Source organism: Mesoplodon mirus (genome assembly GCF_964341445.2).
Source record: "Mesoplodon mirus genome assembly, chromosome: 13".
Taxonomy (NCBI): Eukaryota; Metazoa; Chordata; class Mammalia; order Artiodactyla; family Ziphiidae; genus Mesoplodon; species Mesoplodon mirus.
Window position 1 is genome coordinate 64,950,447 of NC_138989.1, and position 19,928 is coordinate 64,970,374.

Sequence of the window (19,928 nt, forward strand, 5' to 3'; positions counted from 1 at the left end):
GAGGTGAGGGACAGCTGTGGCTATACCGGGGCAGAGAGGGGCCTTTCCTTGGGCAGGCTGATGTCCAGAGGCTCAGTGGCTCAGATCTGCAGGTTCACTGGCCTCTCTCCAGAATCCCTCCACCCTTCACTGCCCGGCCCCCTCCAGCCACACTGCCTGCGCCCCTTCCTGACCACTCACAGTGGCCCTGCTTGCCAACAGTCTAGAGCAGTGGGTCTCACCTTGATAAGAACAGGGATCACTGGGTCCACCCGTGCAGAGTCTCTGATTCAGGAGGTCTGGGGTGGGGCCTGAGAATTGGCATTATTCACAAGTTCTCAGGAACCGCTGATGCTGCTGGTCCAGGGGCCCCACTTTAAGAACCACTGGGGTAGTGGTTGCTTTTACTCGGTCATCTCACTCTTTGCTTAGTGCATGCATCAGTGTTTACTTTCCCTTTTAGAGATAGTTTCAGGGCCTGGGCTGACCTCCAGACAGGAATGTGACTCCAGCCACACACAGGGGTGTGAGACAGATGATTTCTTTTCTTCCTTCCTTCCTTTCTTCCTCCCTCCCTCCCTCCCTTCCTTCCTTTTAAGATAATTTTTACTGAGGTAGAATTCACATAACATAAAATTAACCATTTTAAGGTATTCAACTCTGTGGCATTTAGTACATTTATAATGTTGCATAACCACCACATCTATCTAGTTCCAAAACATTTTCAACACCCCAGTATAAAACCCATACCCATTAAGCAGTTATTCCCATTTCCCCGCACCCCTACCCATGGCAACCACCAATTTGCTTTCTGTTTCTATGAATTTATCTATTCTGGAGATATCTATCTATACCTACCTACCTATCTCTATATAGATATATAGGTATAGATATCTGGAGGTATATATATATATATATATATGTATGGAATTCCATATATATATATATGTATGTATATATGGAATCATATGTGGTCTTTGTGTTGGGCCTCTTTCACGCGGCATAATATTTTTGAGGCTCATCCACGCTGTAGCTTATATCAGTACTTCAATCCTTTACATAGCTGAATAACATTCGTTGTTTATCCATCTATCTGCTGATGGATATTTGCGTTGTTCCCATCCTTTGGCTACCATGAGTAATGCTATTATGAACATTCATGTATAAGTATTTGTTTGAGTCTCTGTTTTCAATTCTTTCGGGGTCTTTGACTGGGAGTGGAATTGTTGGGTCACATGGCTAATTTCTGACACCAGTTCTGACGTGTGTGTATTTTTTTCCCAAAATCCACAAGCAATTCTTCAACACTAGCTGGGTGTCCTATAATTCAATTCAATTCTGACGCTGTCTCCCTGGATACAGCACCAGATACCAGTAGAAGTCCAGGTTGCTACTTGTGTTTCGGATCAACTGGCTATAAATCAGAGGTTCCCACAACCTCTCCTGGAGTTTGATTAATTTGCTTGAGCAGCTCACAGAAGTCAGGAAAATATTTTACTTACTTGATTACAGTTTATCATATAAGGATATAACTCAGGAACAGCTAGATGGAAGAGATGCATAGGACACAGTATGGGGAGAGAGGTGCAGAATTTCCATGCTGTCTCTGGGTGCACCATTCTCCCTGAATCTCCACATGTTCACCAACCCAGAAGCTCGCCAAACCCCGTCCTTCTGGGTTTTTAGACAGGCCTCACTACATAGGCATAATTGATTAAATCATTGGTTACTGTTGATTGATTCAATCTCCAGCCCCTCTCCCCTCCCTGGAAATCTGAGGTTGGGGATAAAAGTTCTTACCCTTCTACCACAGGGTTGGTTCCCCTGGCAACCAGCTCTGATCCTCAGGTGACCTAGGGACTTTCCAAATTTCACCTCATTAATATAACGAAAGACACCTTGATCACTCTCCCCTTAGGTAATTCCAAAGATTTTAGGAGCTCTTTGCCAAGACTGGAGGTGAAGATCAGATATATCTTATTATAAATCACAATATCACACATGGCAATTCTATGTTTTAACTTTATGAGGAACAGCTAAACTATTTTCCACAGCAGCTGCATATTTTACATTCCCAACAGCAATACACAGGGGATCCGATTTTTCCACATCCTCGCCAGCACTCGCTATTTTCCATTCTTTTCTTTTAATTATACTCATGGCTTTTATTTTTCCTTCCAGTCCTTCCCTGCCCACCCTTGACTCCCTGTCACTTCAAGCTAAAATGTAGCTGATATTATGGGCTACATTCCTGCATCTCACCTGTCCCCCTGCTAACTCTGCCCACCCCACTCACACCCAGTGGTCACCCTCCTCTTGACGGCAGTGGTTTTACTGCAATGTAAGTGTGACAACCTGGGAGGGAGATGCTCGCATCCTTATTTCAGAGATGAGAGAAACGAAGCTCAGAGAGGCACAGTAACCTGCCCAAGTGGCAGACCTGTGATTTGAGCCCTTCTGACGCCATCCAGTGCTCAGGCTCAAGGATACAAGAGTATTCTTGAATTGGCTTAATCCCCTTAAAATTTTATGTAAAATTATGTGCACGTGTATATTTTGGGGGGCAGGGGCCCATCACTCATATCAGACTTTCCCAGGGGACCCCATCTTCTCCCCATACCTCCTTTTTCCACTGTCCTGCCCCTGCCTGTGAGGGTCCTGTCCAAACTCTTGGGATGGTTTTTTCGAGTAGAGAGAGAAGTTGCCCTTGAACATGGAGGCATCCTGTTAGGAGGACATAGTGCAAAGCAGAGTCACAACCACGGGGCTCCCTTGGCCCTGCCTGACACCCGTCCACCCGCTCACCGTGCCCTCAACCCTCTCACTCAGCAGCACTGAGGCCATTTTCCCCCTGAGCTGCTTGGCTGCGCAGGGCTGTGCCCTCCACACTTCTGAGTTTAGGAAAGCTGACCTTTGCTCAGCAGGTCAAGTTCAGGAGCTGCTTGTCTGCAGAAGCGATGCTCCCCGTCTGCCCTGTGGTGGGAGCCAGTTAGAGCTTGCGGTGTGCCATGGGAAAGGGAGGAGCATTGTGCACTTCTGAAGCCCAGTTAAGAGTCCTGCTGGGTCCCCAAATGGTGAGGGACACACACACACACACACACTGTATACAATACGGTCCCAGAATAATGCCCAGAAGCGTTATTTCTATTCACTCTACTGTTAAAAAGAGACATGAACCCATTCATGATTGAGACTATGCATACACGTTCAGAGAGTACAGGTATAAAAATAAGGGCCAGGTGTGCAGTTACGTAAAGTGAATGCGGGGGGCACGTGTAGAGAAGTGAGCACCGTGGGGGGATGAACTGTCTGCGGAAGCCTTCTGGAGAGAGGTGGCATTTCCCTGGGAAGCGCCCATCTCTCCTTTGTCCCCTGGGGGCACATGGATGGCAAAACCAGTGGGGAAACTGAGGCCCAAAGGACAGAAGTGATGACACTGCCTCATGGACTGAAGGTGTCCGTTGGGGAGCGAGTGATGAAGTCAGGCTTTCCGAAGGCGTCTGCACCAGTTGACACAAATTAACGTCCTAACAACACAATGTGGCAGTAGTGACAAATGACTATCCAGGGAAGGAAAGGTCCCCCCTGTGCTGAGGGCCCTTGTCCCTTCTGGAGCCAGAGGAACTGGCCACACCTGCTCACCACCAGGCTCACTCACTCAGAGGAGCCGGCCAGATTTGCTGACGGTGCCCCAGGGTCTCCCATAGACACCTGGCTCTCTGACCAAATCCCATCTCTCCTGGGATCCTGGGGAGTTTGGGTGCAGCGTCCTGTGGCCACCTTGTGGCTAAGCCAAGAACTGTGTCACCCTTGGAGTCTGGCCTTTCTGGGGATGGACTCCACATGCCCAGCCACGGCAGCAGCCCTTGGAAGTAGGGTACCACTCGGTTGCCAAGGCTTCCCGCAGCCCGTGTTTCCACGGAGGGACAGAAATCAGAGGAGGTTGTTACCTTGGAAACCCTGTTGGCAGCAGTGACTCAGCTGGTCTGTAGCAACCTTCTGCCCTTGGAACCTGCCTCCCGTCCCTCCAGGGAGTTCTGAGCCCCCGACAGGGCGGGCCTAGGGGCACAGCAGCCCTCCTTGCCGACCCCAGGGGCTGATGAGGTGAGACTCAAAGGCTGTGCCATGATGTGCTAGGCTGGTGCCCGAGGGTGGTTGGAGCCAGAGGTGTGTTACATGTTCACATGACCTGGGGGAGGGGTGTCAGCCCCAGAGTCCCCAGTTCCCTCCCCGCCACTGCCCCAGCACACAGGGAACACAGATGTCTGTGAGCAGGTGGTGTCTTCACGGGCCAGCCTGTCTCTGCCAGGCAGACTTGTTAGTTGAAAGGCAGCTGGATGTTTCCAGACCTTCTCCACCTCCTCTGCAGCCCTGCACGTCACCACCAGGCTGGAGGCTGAAGAGGCAAGAAGTCCCCGTACACCCCTCCCACCCCATCTCCACCGGCCAGAACCCAAGCTGTGCTCCCAACCCTGGCCTTCCAGCGCCATCTTGCCCCTTGGCCCCCTCCCCCACCCCTCTGCAGCCGCAAGAACCCTGCCCTCCTTGCTGGCAACACCCTTGCGCTTCGCCCCAGGCCTTTGCCCTGCTGCCCTCTGCCTGGGACGCTCTCCAAGATCCTCTGCTGGACCATAGCACGTCCCACCTCCCCCCCACCTCCTCCCCAGGCTATTCTAGATGCTGCTCCTCTGGGAGGAGCTGCTCCGCGTCCCACCTCCCCCCACTCCCGCGTCCTCACTTGCCACCGAGCACTACCACCGTGCTGTGACACGGAGGGCCCAGACCAAGCCGGAGCCCCCAGGGACACAAGCGTATGTTGAACGGGGCGTAGATCCTATCCCCCACCCCTTCCCCCAAGCTGTACTGGGTTTTGTAGCCACCCCGTTTCTCTTCCTTGGAGTTTCAGGGTGCCTCTGTGCACGGGACTTTCATAGCACTTATCTCATGCTGCCCCCTAATGGTGCTCAGGTTCACTGCCCTGTAGACGGGCTCAGGACTCCTTGGCTAAGAGCTGTGAGCTGTCTGAGGGCAGGAACCACGTGGGATTTATTTTCCACGACTCCAGGAAAACTTGACAGGTCCAAAAACACAAGAGAGGCTGGGCAAATATTGGATCAAATGAACTAATTACTCTGAAATTTGAGAGTTGCATTAACTCTGGAACTGGGAAATGCTGCCACCAACCCATCAGGTAGCCCTCACCATACCTGGGCCAATAATAATAACAATACATAATAGTAATAGTAACTAATACTTACTGTGCACTGTGCATACACCAATCCCGGTTCTAACCGCTTGCCTGTATTATCTAAAACTCACCACAGCTTAGGGAGGTAGGAGCTGTTATTATCTTCACTTCAACAGATGAGGAATCTAGAGGCCCAGAAACACTGAGTAACTTGCATGAGGCTGTGTTGGCTCTAGAATCTATGCTATTAATCAGTCACTGCACTGCCTCTCTGTCCCAATACCAATAACAGCAAGGACAGTAAATATAACAGTCTCAGTAGCACTAATATATTTCCCTTATTATTTGTTTTGTTATAATTTTACTGAATTATTGCCTGTATTTACCATGATAATATATTTTCTACATATACCTTTATTATAGCGTTTACTGTGTGCTGGGCACAGGTCTAGGCACTTCAATACATTAACTAAGCTAATCCTCCAACCACCTTGTGATGTTAGGCGCTAGTAATTATCCCCATTTTACAGATGAGGAAACCGAGTTACAGAGAGGGAAGGTGACTTGAGCAGGGCCACCCAGTTAGTAAGCGATGCCACTGGGGTTCCAAGCCCTGCAGCTCCAGAGTCTGCACCCTCAAATATGTGGAAGATGTGGGCCTTTGCCAGTGAATCGGGGTCAGCACCTCTGATCTGAAGCTGTGCCCACCCACAGAGGACATGAAGACAAAGCATCGGCATCTGAGCGGGCTTGCTGGACTGGCAAAGTCAGGCCCGGGAGGGAGGAAGCCCTACTGGGGGCCTGTGTGACCTTGAAAAAGTTGCTTGATCTCTCTGTTCATTTGCTTTCCCCTTGGTGTAACCGGGCAAAATGATGGGTTTTTGCAGGATCTGTGATATGCTTTGGGGCGTTCATTGGCAAGGAGCTTAACTTCTTTGCCTGGAAAGGTCAAGGGGAACTCTGGTATCCTTCACCTCCCTAGGGGATGGATGCCTTGTTAGTGCTTCTGCCCCACCCCAGGTCCCACATTCCTGCCTGCACAGAGTCCTTTGTCCTCAAGGAAGGGCCTGTGTTGCAGGCCTGAGGGAGGAGGGCACTTCTCCGGGGCCATTTCCCCCAGGTGGGACAGGCTGATTCTTCGGCCTTGAGAGAGAGTAGGACCTGGTGTCTCCTGACCACCCCTGCTCTTCCTGCTTACTGGGCCTGGACAGGATGCATGAATGAGCTGTCCTTTCAATGTTGTTATGTCTTTTCTGGTCCAGGTGTGGAAAAGGGAAGCTGGAAGATGGGGATGGAATCAACCTGAATGACATCGAGAAGGTCCTCCCGGCCTGGCAGGTAGGTGCAGGGGCAGAGTCTCCACACACCCCTCCCCGTGCCCTCGGCCTGCTCAGGGCCTAAACTCTCCCACTGGCCCCTCGTTCCTGCAGGGAGGAGCTGGATGTACTGCAGTGGTAGGTGGGCCGGGGTGGGTACCTGCCTTGGTGCAGAGGGTCCCCCTGTGATGTGTGTGTGGCACCTGTGCTCAGCTGTGCCACAGGTGCTGGTGGCAGACCTGACGTGGATGAAATGGCCCATGAACTGGCAACTCAGCAGACTGGGAAGCTTTTGTCCCGTGACCTGAAACGTCTGAGGTGAGGCGACCTGCAGCGTGTTCCGCTGGGACTGGCAGGGCTGTCATGGTTTCACATGTGGTCAGGGCTATTTTTAGGCCTTTGAAAAGCGGAGTTGTCCTGCCAGCCTCCAGGTGTCTGGTGTGCTTGATGGTCTTGTCATTGATTGGACTCCTTTCCCTGAATCGGGCCGGGCTCCAGGACAAGAGGATTTACTCAGCAAAGAGACAGCAAATCGAGGTCCCTAGATGCTTCTGGTGCTGGGCTTTGGGCAGAAGCCGTAGGAGTGTAGCTGCTTCCGGGAATGAGGCTAGGCCTCCTGCAGAGGAGGGGAGCCGCAGACCCTCCTCCGTGACCGATCCTGCCCCACATGACCTGCCACGCACTGCACTCACCACATCACGCTTTCCTCTCTCTTCCCAGTCTGTCTGGCTGTGTCAGCTGCATCCATTCTTCTCTTCCAGCTCCCTGCAGGACTTACCCCCTTTTTTGGTTGAGTGTTTATGCCTTGGGCCTATTAATGAGAGGCAGTAGACTGAACAGTCAAGGCGTCAGCAATCTGGTTGGGATGTGACTTGGGCTGGTTTTCCCTTGTGTTTCTTCCACTTGGAGTCTGTTGAGCTTCTTGCATCTGTAGGTTTATAGAGTAGGTTTATATCAAATTTGGAAAAATTTCAGCCATTATCTTCCTCACCTCCCCCAGAACCCACCCTCTGGGGGATTCCAATTATATGCACACTGTGCTTCTTCATATTTTCCCATGGTTCACCAAAGCTCTGCTTTTTTTTTTTTAGTCTTTTTTTCTGTGTTTCCTTTTGGATAGTTTCTATTGCTATGTCTTCAAGTTCACTAAGCTTTTCTTGCAGTGTCTAATCTACTGTTAATCCTGCCCTGTATATTTTTCATTTCAGATATTATATTGTTCATCTCTAGAAGTTCAGTTATGGATTTTTTTTTTTGGTATTTATCTTCCATTTCTCTCCTCTTCATGCTCATGCTTTCTCCTATCTTCTTGAGCACATGGAATACTTTATAGTAGCTGTTTTAACGTCCTTCTCTACTAATGCTGTCATCCATGTCATTTCACAGTCTGTTTCTGTTAACTGATTTTTCTCTTGGGTATGGGTTGTGTTTTTCCTTGCATGCTTGGTAATTTTATATTGGATGCAAGATATTAGGAATTTTAGGGTGTTGGATATTATTATTATTAATTAAAATATTTTGAACTTTATTCCAGAACACAGTTAAGTTACTTCAAGAGTTTGATCCTTTCTAGGCTTGCTTTTTAAGCTTTGTTAGGTGGGAAGCCTTTAGAGCAAAATTTGCTCCACTACTGGGTCAATAGCCTTCTGAAGTTGCCACTCGGTGCTTTATGTCCTAGGAGGTATATTTCCACCACGTCAGCTGGGAATACAAACTATTTCCAGCCGTGTGTGATCTCAGGGGATTACGCCATCAATTTGTTGCAGGTAGCTTTCCACCAGCCCTGGAAGTTTCCTCACATACATGCACAAATTGGTGCTCAGCCAAAGACTCAAGGGCCTGCAATTTCTGGATTTCTCTCTGTGTGCAGCTTTTTCCTCTCTGGTACTCTGCCTTCCAAATTCTAGTGGCCTTGGACTCCCTGAATTTTGAACTCTGTCCCCTTAACTCATTGAGACCACCAGGCTCTGTTTGGACTCCTCCCTGCCTTGCAGACTGGAAACTCACCAGGCACCAGGCTGGGGCACATGTAGGGCTCACCTCATTATAAGGGAAAGTGTGTGACTTTATGGTGGAGAAACCTGTCAGGCTCCAACCTGACCAGGTGATCAGGGTTAACATCATTAGTGTGGGGTGAGTGGACACCGTGTGCCCCTGATGTGCTGCACGGAGGAAGCCCAGCATCATTTCTGGGGTTTTCCTGCCAAGAAAGCACAGCCTGCATCTGGTCATGAGGAACCAAATGGAAAGGGCATCTTGTAAAACTGCTTGGACATGAAAGACTGAGGAATCTCCCAGATTGAAGGGGATTGAAGAGGCAGGCAACTAAATGCAATATGTATTCCTTTTTGAGATCCTGGACCATAAAGAAATAGAGACCTTGTTGGACAGTGGGAGAATGTGAGTTGGGGTCTATGGCAGTAGTGTTTCTTGGCTAGAAGTGTCCTGATTTAGGGGCTATATGATGGTTAGGTAGGCGAGTGTCCTTGTTGTTGAGAAACACACGCTAGAATATTTGCGGGATACGTGGCCTCATGTCTGCAGCGTGTCCTCAAATGGTTTAGAAAAAGATGAATGATAATGAGTTTGTAGATCCACAGAGGGAGAGAGGAGCCGGAGTGAGGGGGATGGGGGTCGGGGGGAGGGGCTCTTTGCACTGTTCTTGCAACTTTCCTATGCTTGAGAGAAAAATAATCAATAGGGTCTAGGCCATGATGTGTAGGTCAAAGGCACAGAGTATCAGCCAATGAAATACCCTCTGGCCTGGATCTGTACTAAATTCTCACAGCTAGTATAAAGCTAGCCCTGCTGCAAAAGTCAAAAGGTAAAGTACTCAGAAATCGCCACTTTATCACTCCATTCCTAAGTGCCTACAGCATTCATTATTGATAGAAAAAGTACATTTGAGAGACACTGACCTAGGTGAGGAGCCCCCTGCCCTAGGAGAGGTGTTGACCCCTCAGTGGCCTCTGAGCCAGAAACCTGGGGCATCCTGGCCGGAAAAGTTACAGGTGTGACCACATCTCCTGTTGGGTGACTGCCTCCCAGCTCCTTGGGGAGCACAACAGAGGGCGTTTCACTCCCGCTAGAAGGGAGAGGGAGCCAGGCCCTTACCTGGGGGAGGCAGCGGAGTGCAGGGGTTAAGGGCTTGGTGTCTGGACACCATGGCATCCTGGCCGTGCCACTGACTAGCCAAGGGGTCAGGCTAGTTACTTACCTTGCTCTGCCTGCTTCCTCCTGTGTAAAATAGGATAATAACAGTATCTACGTCTTAGGATTGTCTGGAAGATAGAGCACATGAATTCACGTGAAGCACTGAAAACACTGCCTGGCACATAGGAGGTGCTCCCTCTGCTGGTGGACAGGCTCTGGGGCTCCCCACTTTCTTAGGAGGTGGGAGAGGGAGCTATTTCCTATACCCCATCTCCACCTTGTGCATTTGTCCTGAGTGGCAACCCAAGGAGTGCAGAAAGATTGCATCAGAGGTCACGAGAGTCAAAGGATAGGCGTCTGCCACAGACGTGCCAGTGACCTCCCTTCTGTGGGCCTTGGTTTACTCATCAGTAAAATGACACAGTTGAACTAGATTAGAGGTTTGCAAACTGTAAAGCTCTGGGATTTTCCAGAGGCGTCTCAGGGACGCTTCTGGAGTAGGGAGTGGGGTGGCTGAAGAAGCAGGCTCGAGGGGACCCCCACGCAGGCTCTCCCAGAACAGCTCAGCCTGTGTCTCTAAACCAGTCTTCTACAAATGGTTTCATTCGAAGATATGGTTCCACTACTGAACAGATTTTGAAAACCATCCGACCAAGGTCCTGCTCAGGTTTCATATTCTAGGGTTTTCTCTCTCTCAGGAACAATCCATCAGCAAACATTCTTGGTCTCTAGGCACTGCGTGAGACATCAGCTCTTAGAGGTGACGTGAGTGGAAGCCTACTGCCCCTGGTCTCCATTCCCAGTCAGGATCTACACAGCAGACGGGCTTTGATACTCACACACACCAACACTTTGAACCAGCTTTGCCCTCAGAAAACTACCAACAGACAAGTCCCTGAGCAGATCTACAGCTTTCCGGGTCTTACCCTAGATCCACTGTATTAGCTATCTATTGCTATGTAATAAGTTGCTCAAAATTTAGCAGCCTAAAACAATAAATATTTGTTATCACGCACAGTTTTTGAGGGTCGGGAATCTGGGAGCATCTTAGCCAGGTGGTTCTGGCTCAGGGTTTCTCACAAAGCTGTGATCAAGGTGTCATTTGGGGCTGCAGTCATCTGAAGGCTGGACTGGGGCTGGAGGACTCACTACCATGGTGGCTCCCTCCCATGGCAGAGGGCAGGGAACTCGGTTCTACCCTGGCTGCTGGCAGAAGGCTTCATTCACACGAGCCTCTCCATAAGCCACTTGAGTGTCACATCATGGCAGCTGGCTTCCTCCAAAAGGAGGGAGGAAGGAAGAGAGACAGATAGACAGACATAGACATATCATGGGTGAGAGAGTGGAGGGCATCCAACACAGAAGTCCTAATCTTTTCTAACCTAATCTTGGAAGTGACATACTCTCACCATGCCACAAGCTATATACGTTGATTGCACAGACCAACCCTGGTACAATGTAGAAGGAACTATACAAAGGTGTGAACATCAGGAGGCGAGGTCAGTGGGGGCCATCCTGGAGGCGGTGACCTCACCCACTGATTGTACCCAGGAATCTGTATTTGTTAAAGCATCACAGAATATCTGCAGTTTTATCAAGATTATCCACAAGAGTTGAAAAGTTGTAGTTGATCATGCTCAGGGCTTGACGTCTCTTTGGGGTGTTTGCATTTCATATGGTACCATTAGGACAAGGCCAACAGGCCTCCTGATCCCAAAACATATATCTCTGGTGGTAGAATTTGAGGTCTAGTGAGAGAGCACGTCAGGGTGATTGTTTTCTGAATTTTCCTAGTGTTCTCCTAGACAAGGTTGGCTGGTTCCATTGTTTGGCCTTGGGGCCTCAGGGTCAGCTAGCCTAGCTATTGGCATTTGGGGTGGGACAGATCTTAATTGTGTGGACCTGTCCAATACGTACAGGTATTTAGTGTTCCCAGTTTCAACCACTGAATGCCAGTCACTGGGGAGAGGGCAGTCACGGTGACCACCAAAAACACCTCCCATTTCCAGATACATCTGGGAGACAGCATGCACCCAGCTGAAGACTGCTGAATGGGAGGGAAGCCCCACCCATAGTCTGGGGACCCCAGCCCATCCACAGCAGTCAAGGGCCTGAGCAGAGATGAGTGGGCTTCCTAGAGACTGTCTTAGACAGAAGTCAGGCTTTGAGGAGAAGAAAGAAACCTAGAGCCTCCCGTCCCCTCCTGGGGGCAGGAAGGAACAAAAATAGGAGGACGCAGGGAGAAGGTTGGCCTGAAGCTCATTGCCCACCTGCCCTCCACTTCTTTCACCCAGAAGAAGAGAGGCGGATATTTGTCTTAACGTTCAGTCCATCCTTCTGCCTGAGTTTCTACCATCATTTCCCAGCAGAACTTTGACAGGAACCTGGTTATGCTCTTGTTGGTGTGATAACCGGGGCGTATGTCTTTTTTTTTTAAAAAAACAAGACAGAATTTTTCAATCATCCACTGTGTTCAGATACTATAGGCCATGGCATGATATTAAACAAACCCCCAAATCTCAGAGGCCTCACACGCAGGATATTATTTGTCACTTACTGAGATTTCTGCTGAGGGTCTAGCTACCCTCCAGGGCAGCTCCTTTCCAAAGCAGGGGCTCAAAGGTCCAGTTGGACTCCATGCTGTGGCCCTACCATCTCAACCCACGGTACCCAGGTGGCCCTGGCAGGGACAAAGAGAGAGCTGGAGGGTCATGATCTGGGTCTCAAATGCTTTGACCCAGAAGTATCATTTGTACTTAGCCCGTTGGACGAGACTAGTCCCATGACCCCATCCAGGGGCAGAGGGGCTGGCGGAGAAGGAGGCGGTCGGGTCAGCAACGGCGCTTCTGCCCCAAGTTCCTCTTTCCTTCGCTTGTTCGCCTAACTCTTCTTCATGGACAGGGGCTTTGCACCAGCCTTCTAGAGGGAGAGAGAGAACTGCATGAGACACAGCTGCCAGGAGCGGCACAGTCTAGAAGAGAAATGAGACCTGTGCTCTGCTGACAGTACTGCAGAGTTGCAGCTGTCAACGCCTGAGCGAACGCTGGTGCCTTGCCCAGGCCAGTGTCCCCGTAGAGGGAAATCTGGTCGCCTCCCTGCATGCTCCATCTGCCTCTCCAGGGCCGTGCAGTGTCTGCAGCCTGGGGCTTGAAAGAATGGCTGAGTCAGGAGCCGAGGGCCCCAGTGGCCCCCCAACTTAATGCCTGTTGTAGATCTCTGGGAGCTCTAGCTTGTCTCTCACTGGGATTCACCCATGGGGCACATGTCACAGTGAGTGGTCCTCGGTGGGAGTGCCTCAGTCAGAGGTCAGCTGCTGATGCCTGGGTGCCTGTCCACGCCCCCCTCCAGCCAAAGCCAAGGACTCGATCCCTGGTGGTCCCACCTGGTTGTGTTTGCACAGTGGGCAATGAATCCAGGAACCCCACTGCTGGGACTCAGGCCCCTGGAGCCACCCAAGAACCTGAGGAAGCGGGGCAGACAGTAGGTACCCACATCCGCCAGGCACAGTTCTCCACCCATGAGAGGCGTTTAGTTGGCTAGTAAAGGCTGATGCTGGTGATGTGGACTGTCCCCAAGGTCTGCCTCCCTGTAGTGATAGTTGAGGGGGGAGAGAGAGTGAGCTGGGCTGCGTGACAGCCAGCAGCCAGATGTCAGCATCCCCAAACTCAGCAGCCTCAGGGGAGCTCTGATTGGAAAAGGCAGCTGGAGTCCCTGAACGTGGTAACATGGATTCAGGAGGACATCCATCATGGTTTCAGGCGGTGAAGCCACAGGGCAGGGCAGAAGCTGACACCTATACAACTGGGCTTAGAATGGAGTCCTGGGGGTCCCGCCTGCATTTTTGGCACCTCTGTTGTGAACCGTGGAAGGGGGTTGGCCAGCCTGCCGTATTGGCTGTGATGTGGACATTCCAGCCCCCTTCGTTTGTAATCCCGCTCCCAGGGTGGCCCCAGGGTCAGGTATGGCAGGTGCAGAGGGACGGATGGCTGCGCCGTGATCTGCTCCCACTAGAGGGCACCAGCGCACCGCTCTGGAGACTCCGCAGTCACATTTGCAACGGGAGGTCCCTTGTCCCTAGCAGCCGAAGGTGTCCTTGCCTTGCGGGTGCTCAACGTGCAGACACGGTGCTTAACCTTGTCCCCAAAATGGCGCAGGCCCTCCAGGCTCAGGCCTTCTCCCCAGAACACGGGAGAAGAGGAGGCAGTGAAGGAGGCAACCGCACAAGTGAAGGAAGTACCTGTTTGGTCCAGGTGTCCCCTGCCATGCACAGGCCTGACATTCCTCCAGGGACCCCTCCCCCCACCTCCAATCCTCAGACCCCTGGGAACACGTGGCAGCTCCCGGGAGGGCACACCCATTAAGCCTCTATCTGCTGCACAGACAAGGAGGGTGCTCGCCCACAGAGTGAGGCGTGCTGGTGGCCTTCCCCACACCAGACGGTTTCACCTGGGCCTGCAGGGGAGAGAGCCGCTGGCGTGGGGCTTGGAGAATTACAGAGTGCTGGCTTCGGCCCTTGGAAGGACGGGGGCTGGCAGGTGGTGCTGAGGGGATTGATGGAGCCCCATAAACTTGACTGAGTTCAATGCAAGGCAAGGGAACCGAATCTGAATGGGTTCTGGTCTCCCCTGGCGCTCCCCTCTCCTCCCCCCTGGTCCAAGGCCTCCAGCCTAGACACCACCCTAGGCTCCTTCCCCCTGAGGTGTGGTGACTTGAACAGTTTCTCCTCAGGGCCCTGCAGAAATACTGCCTCTTTATTCCACACAAGGCCCTGGATGCTTCTGCGTTTTAAACAAAACCCCAGTTGAAAGACATGGTTGTTGAGTTATCTCGTGTCTTGCCTAAGGCTTTCTGAAAGGACACATTTTGATCATTTTTCTTTGAATTCTCTGTCAGAAACGTTTCACCTGCCTTCTTTTGTCTGACAATGGGAACTGCATAGCCCAACTTATTTTGCTTTCCTGTTAGGAAATTTTGAAACTAAATTCTGTGTCTGTCTGCAGTTAATTATGAGCTCACCCTGACCTGGTCAGGTCCGTTGCTCTAACCCTCTGGTGACTGACCTAGTTTAGTGCAGTGCATAATGTGTAGGCCCACTGATGTGAGGTCGGCATGGCTCACACACTGAACAAAGAACATGACTGAGTCGAGTGGGATTTCTGGCCTCCTGGATGTGCCCAAGTACTCTCTTCACATGGGACCCAGAGTGAGGACAGGAGACCAGCTAAAGGAGGGGGACAGTGAGGCTTGGGGTTCAGCACCCCATTTACCCGCTTGGCCCCGAATAAAGACAGGGTGAGAAACACCCCACCCCACCCGCCAGGAATCTGAGGGACATATGAGCTTTCAGAATGAAAATCACTGAGTGCTCGGAGGAATAAAAATGGTGGCAGATGCGGGAGCAGCCTTGTTCCTCCAGCAGGTGGCGCTGTTGCAGTGTGGACTCGGGGTTGGTGGGAAGGGGCTGCCCCACACTGGATTGAAGCGGCTGGAAGCCCAGTTCCCAGCCCTCCAGATGGGAAGGAGTGACTTTCTCATTCCCTAGAGCTATACCAGCTCTGTGGCCAAGTCTTCTGGAAACTTCCAGGATATGCTAACTCACAGGCATGAGGATTATTAAAATATCCTGAGATGCCAAGGAGCAAAATCATGTAAAATCATGTAAAAACTAAGTCCCCCCTCACAACCCCAGGCCTGCCCTCTTCCCCAAATCCTGCTTCATGTCCCATCTTGGTCCCATGAGAGGTCCGGTCTGACTTCATTAACTGAGTCCACCAGGATTGACTGGGCATCTTTCTGTGGACCAGGCATTGTCTTAGTCATAATGGACTGAGTTTAAACGCAGGGGCCGCTGCCTTTTCAGTGAACCAGGACATGCAATTCTCCTAATGTCCCTGTAATGAGCATCTAGCAATGAATGACTGCAACGCAGTGCAAACACTGGCTAAGTGCCTTCCAGGCTCCAGGAACTGTGACGGTGCTTTCTTTTTCTTATCTTACTTATCCTCACATCGTCCCTGTGGAGGGTGTGCTGTTACTGATCTCCTTTTACAGACGATGCTATCTCTGGTCAGATGTCACCTTCTCAGTAAAGCCTTTTGAACACCCCATTCCGTACTCCCCATTCCCGCCCACCCCCACTTAATTTTTCTCCATAGTGATCATCACACACATGCTTTATTTTATTGTATTTTTTTGATTTTTTATTTATTTATTTTGGGCTGTGTTGGGTCCTCGTTTCTGTGCATGGACTTTCTCTAGTTGTGGCAAGTGGGGGCCACTCTTCATCGCGGTGCGCGGGCCTCTCACTGTCGCGGCCTCTCTTGTTGTGGAGCACAGGCTCCAGACGCGCAGGCTCAGTAGTTGTGGCTCACGGGCCTAGTTGCTCCATGGCATGTGGGATCTTCCCAGACCAGGGCTCGAACCCGTGTCCCCTGCATTGGCAGGCAGACTCTCAGCCACTGCGCCACCAGAGAAGCCCCACATGCTTTATTTTTGTGGTCTGCCTTCTCCACTGGAATGTTACGTTCCATGCGGGCTCATATAGGTGCTCATTAAATATTAGGTGAATGACTAAATGAGCCCTGACTTGCTCCTATCCCAGAGGGACTCACCCCCAGCACCCCACAGTCCTTCACAGTGGCTCACGTAAATCGCGTACCGTCTGAGCTACGTGTCTGCACGTATCATCTCTGATTTCTCGTAACTGCCCTGTAGAGTGTAGGTACTACAATTATCGTCATCTTGCAGACAAAAAAACCGAGATCAAATACCTGCCCCAAATCACATGGCTTACAAATGGGGGAGTGGGATTGGAATTCAGGCAGCCTGGCGCTCCTTTGTAAGGAGCGACGAGGAGGAAGAGGTGATGGAAAAGCATTTTCTAATTCTAGGTGACTGTAGTCACGTACAGCAAGTTAGGGGTGAATGTCATTTCCTTAATAAGCAAGAACAAGAAAATGGACATCTTTCTTTTTTTTTTTTTTTTTTTTCTCTACTGCTGTAGGCACTAAAAATGGAAAGAGAGGAGGAGGGGGTGGGGTGAGGGAGAGAGGAGCCCCTACTGACACCTTTGACAGAGGAAGAGATGTTTTTCCTTTTTTTTAATCGGAAAGGTTTCCAGGGGCCTCCCCCCAACCCCTGCCGACTCCAGATCCTGCCCCGGCTCTGAGGAGGAATGCTCACCTAGGAGAGCCTCTCTGCTCTCTGGCCACCCTCCCACCCACCCAGTGCTTCCTCCCTCAGGGTAAAAATAGGTGCCCGTACAATAAAGGAGGAGACCAGGACTTCTTCGATCCATGGTTTCCTCTCTGAGACCACCAGGTAGAAAGGCCCATTGGCCATGGGCAGTGTGTGCTGTGAGGCCAGCCTAGTTTTATTTTTGTTGTTTGGGAGTATTTTTACAAGAAATTATTATTTGGGGCATGAAGAGTTTTGTTGGGAACAGCTAGGAAAGTTCCTGGGAAGCAGGCGACTGGCTGAGTCTGGACCAGGTTCTCACAGTCTCGGGCTGCGGGCAGTATGCAGGGAGGGGGGACTGGAGGTGACAAGTGCTTTCTGGCTCTAGGGCGTCCCGGAAACATCTGCCTCCCTTATAGGACAGCCTCAATTATCCGTAGCACAGTTAGGGTCTTAGACAGGGGTGGGCAAACTGTGGTCTGCAGACCAAGTCCAGCCCTCCAGCCTGTTTCTGCAAATAAAGTTTTATTGGCACATGGCCACACCCATTCATTTGTTCACTGGCTGTGGTTGTGTTTGTGTTATGAAGCAGAGTTGAGTAGCTGCAATGTGGACCCTACCACTGTCGAAGCCTAAATATATCCGATCTGGCCCTTTACAGGAAAAGATTGATAAACACTGATCCAGAGTATAAACAGAAGAAAAGCCCTGAGAGTTAAAACAGGTGACAAATAAGTTCATTCACTTGTCATCTGAGAGGCCTTCGGTTCTACATGCAAAACATCTTGGAGTTCATCCAAAATGATTCTCTTCCAGCTCCCACTGCTTCAACTGTAACATGGGATCATATACGGATTTGACTTTCATTGCAAGGCTTTGCTGAGGGTCACAATATAAACCAGGTCGTATAATGACCAAAAAACACTCTACAGGTGTGAAGTGGCCTTACTAAGTAGCTCAGTTACACCTGGAAGCAAGCACAGAACTGGGGAGCTTGACAGACAAGATGGGAACCATCCACACATCCCTCCTGTGATTTGGGGGTGGCAGCTGCGGGTGGAGGGATAGAGATTAGGTTGTGTTTCCCCAGCTCCTACGAAGACAGAGATCTCAAAGAAGACTGTGTGCCCCGTAGCCCTCGTGTGTCCTTACCTCTCCCTTGTCCAATCTCCCTGCTCTTTCACGGCCCTGTCAAATTTCACCTGCTTGGTGAAATTGTCCTAGATGAATCAGACCACCATCCCACCGTCCCAGTCCTGAGGGCTTTCGTGGGCATTTGGAGGACTTCATTGTAGGCCAGTTTTGAGGTTCTCCTGTTGTTTCACAGAGAGAAAAGCAAAGGTATGGCGGGCCGCAGAACTAAGCAAGCAGTTGTTCAGAAGAAATGGAGGCCACGGAGAATGGGGGAGTCCCGGAGTCCTGAAGGGACGTGTCCAACAGCAGAGAGGGCAGTTGGTGCAGGTGCTCGAGGCCTTGGAACCTGACCAAACAGGGACTCAACCGAACGTTCTTGAGCAGAGAAATGTATGATGGAAGGAGGATTTAGGAAGCCAAGGGCCAAATCCTAAGGCCTGACCAATCCTTATGCTCTCTTCCTGGGACCTCTAAGGAATTCCTAGGATTGTACACATCTTCCCACAGTAGCCGAGGAAGGACGTTTCGTTGCTTCGTTAGGGACAGGCCGGGGTCCCTTAAAAAGAGGACCTTCCCCCAGTAGAGACGTCATCTGGTCCATGCCCTGCTTTGGGCCAGACCATACCCAGAATCCTTTGCTGAGGGACAGGGGGCTTGATCAGTCGGATGGGGGAGGGTGGGGGAGTAGCAGACCCAAGCAAGGCCAGACTGAAGATGGCCTCCCTCGTGACCTCTGCTGGGCCCAGGACATCTCACAGACAGCAAGAGCTGCTCTACCCACCCACCCCCAACCCCGGAATGACTTGGGCTTGGGAGGGGGAGGCCAGCAGAGGTACCAGAAGCCCAGGCCGAGAGCAGGCCCTAAGCTGGCCCGCAGGACCCTGGCTACCATCGCTCAGAGGCAGGGCCACCCTCATGCACGCACACACCCCAGTGACCCAGTGGTCCTTCCAGGAGGGGCCCCAAAGCCCAGGGTGAGCGGGGTTACCCCACCTGCAGCCCCACCGTCTGTTCCTAGCACAGTTTCCAGGACTGGTGTAACACCCCAGCTGTCTCGGGAATGTCCTGGTGACTTGGGTGACTAGGGTGCAACCTTCAACAAGGTTGCACCCTGGTCCAGCACCTTCCTGCTCCGTCCTTGGGCGGTGGAAGGAGCAGCTGAGGCGGGGGAGGAGGAAGGTGTCGCTGAGGGTGTGAAGCATCCATTATTCCTTTATTAGCCAGGGTGCCATTTCTGGTCTCGTTCTCCTTCCTGGCGGAGAAGCCCGGTTATTTTCGTTTACCCCAGCTCCTCTCGCTGGGAGCAGCCGCCGGCAGGGCAGAGGGGGCGGGGCGGACAGGGCTACGTGCTCTCCTGCAGGCGTTTGTGAATGGGCCCCGGCTCCCAGGCTGCCCCGACGGCAGGCGCCCCCCCCAGGACGCGCTGACTCTTGCTGGCCGGCCGGCGTCTTTTCTAGCACTGCAGTGGCCAGGCAGGAGGAAGCTTTCTTCTGGCCCAAGAACAATACCAGGGTCAGCCCGGGGACCTCCCTCCTACACCCTCTTCCTTCCATTGTGAGCCGCTGCACAGTCCCAGGCCGCTTGGCTCTGCAAGCCAGGGGGGAGGGGGAACGGGCCCAGGAGGGATTAGTAATGTGTGTGACACCTCCAGCTGTCTGTCTCCACTTCCCAGGCTGGCCAGGATTCTGGAGGCAGCAGATGGACAGATAGACCAAGCATGTGTGAGTGACCATTGGGTCCCTGAGCTTGCAAGGGGCTGCCGACAGGGTGAGGCCACTGACTGGATGGCACCATGCCCTGTCCCCTGCCCCCATGGAATCAGCATGTCAGGGCTGGAAAAGGCCTGCCCAGACCTTCTGCCCATCAACCCATTACACAGACAAATAGACCCAGAAAGGTAAAGGTTTTACCAGACTTCCTATTGCCCTGCTTAAAACTCCTTCGATGATTCCCGAGGCCTATGGGAAAAAAAATCACAGACT

At 51.5% G+C, this 19,928-nt stretch overlaps 1 protein-coding gene across 9 annotated transcripts in view; it reads left to right on the forward strand.

Annotated features, from left to right (window-relative positions):
- CTIF (cap binding complex dependent translation initiation factor) overlaps positions 1-19,928 on the forward strand; it is a 313,773-nt gene that overhangs the window by 112,636 nt on the left and 181,209 nt on the right. For all 9 annotated transcript variants that reach the window (XM_082641323.1, XM_082641324.1, XM_082641322.1 and 6 more), the window contains one exon: positions 6,430-6,505. In XM_082641323.1, coding sequence (XP_082497449.1) covers positions 6,430-6,505 — 76 coding nt within the window. The remainder of the gene's footprint in view (positions 1-6,429; positions 6,506-19,928) is intronic.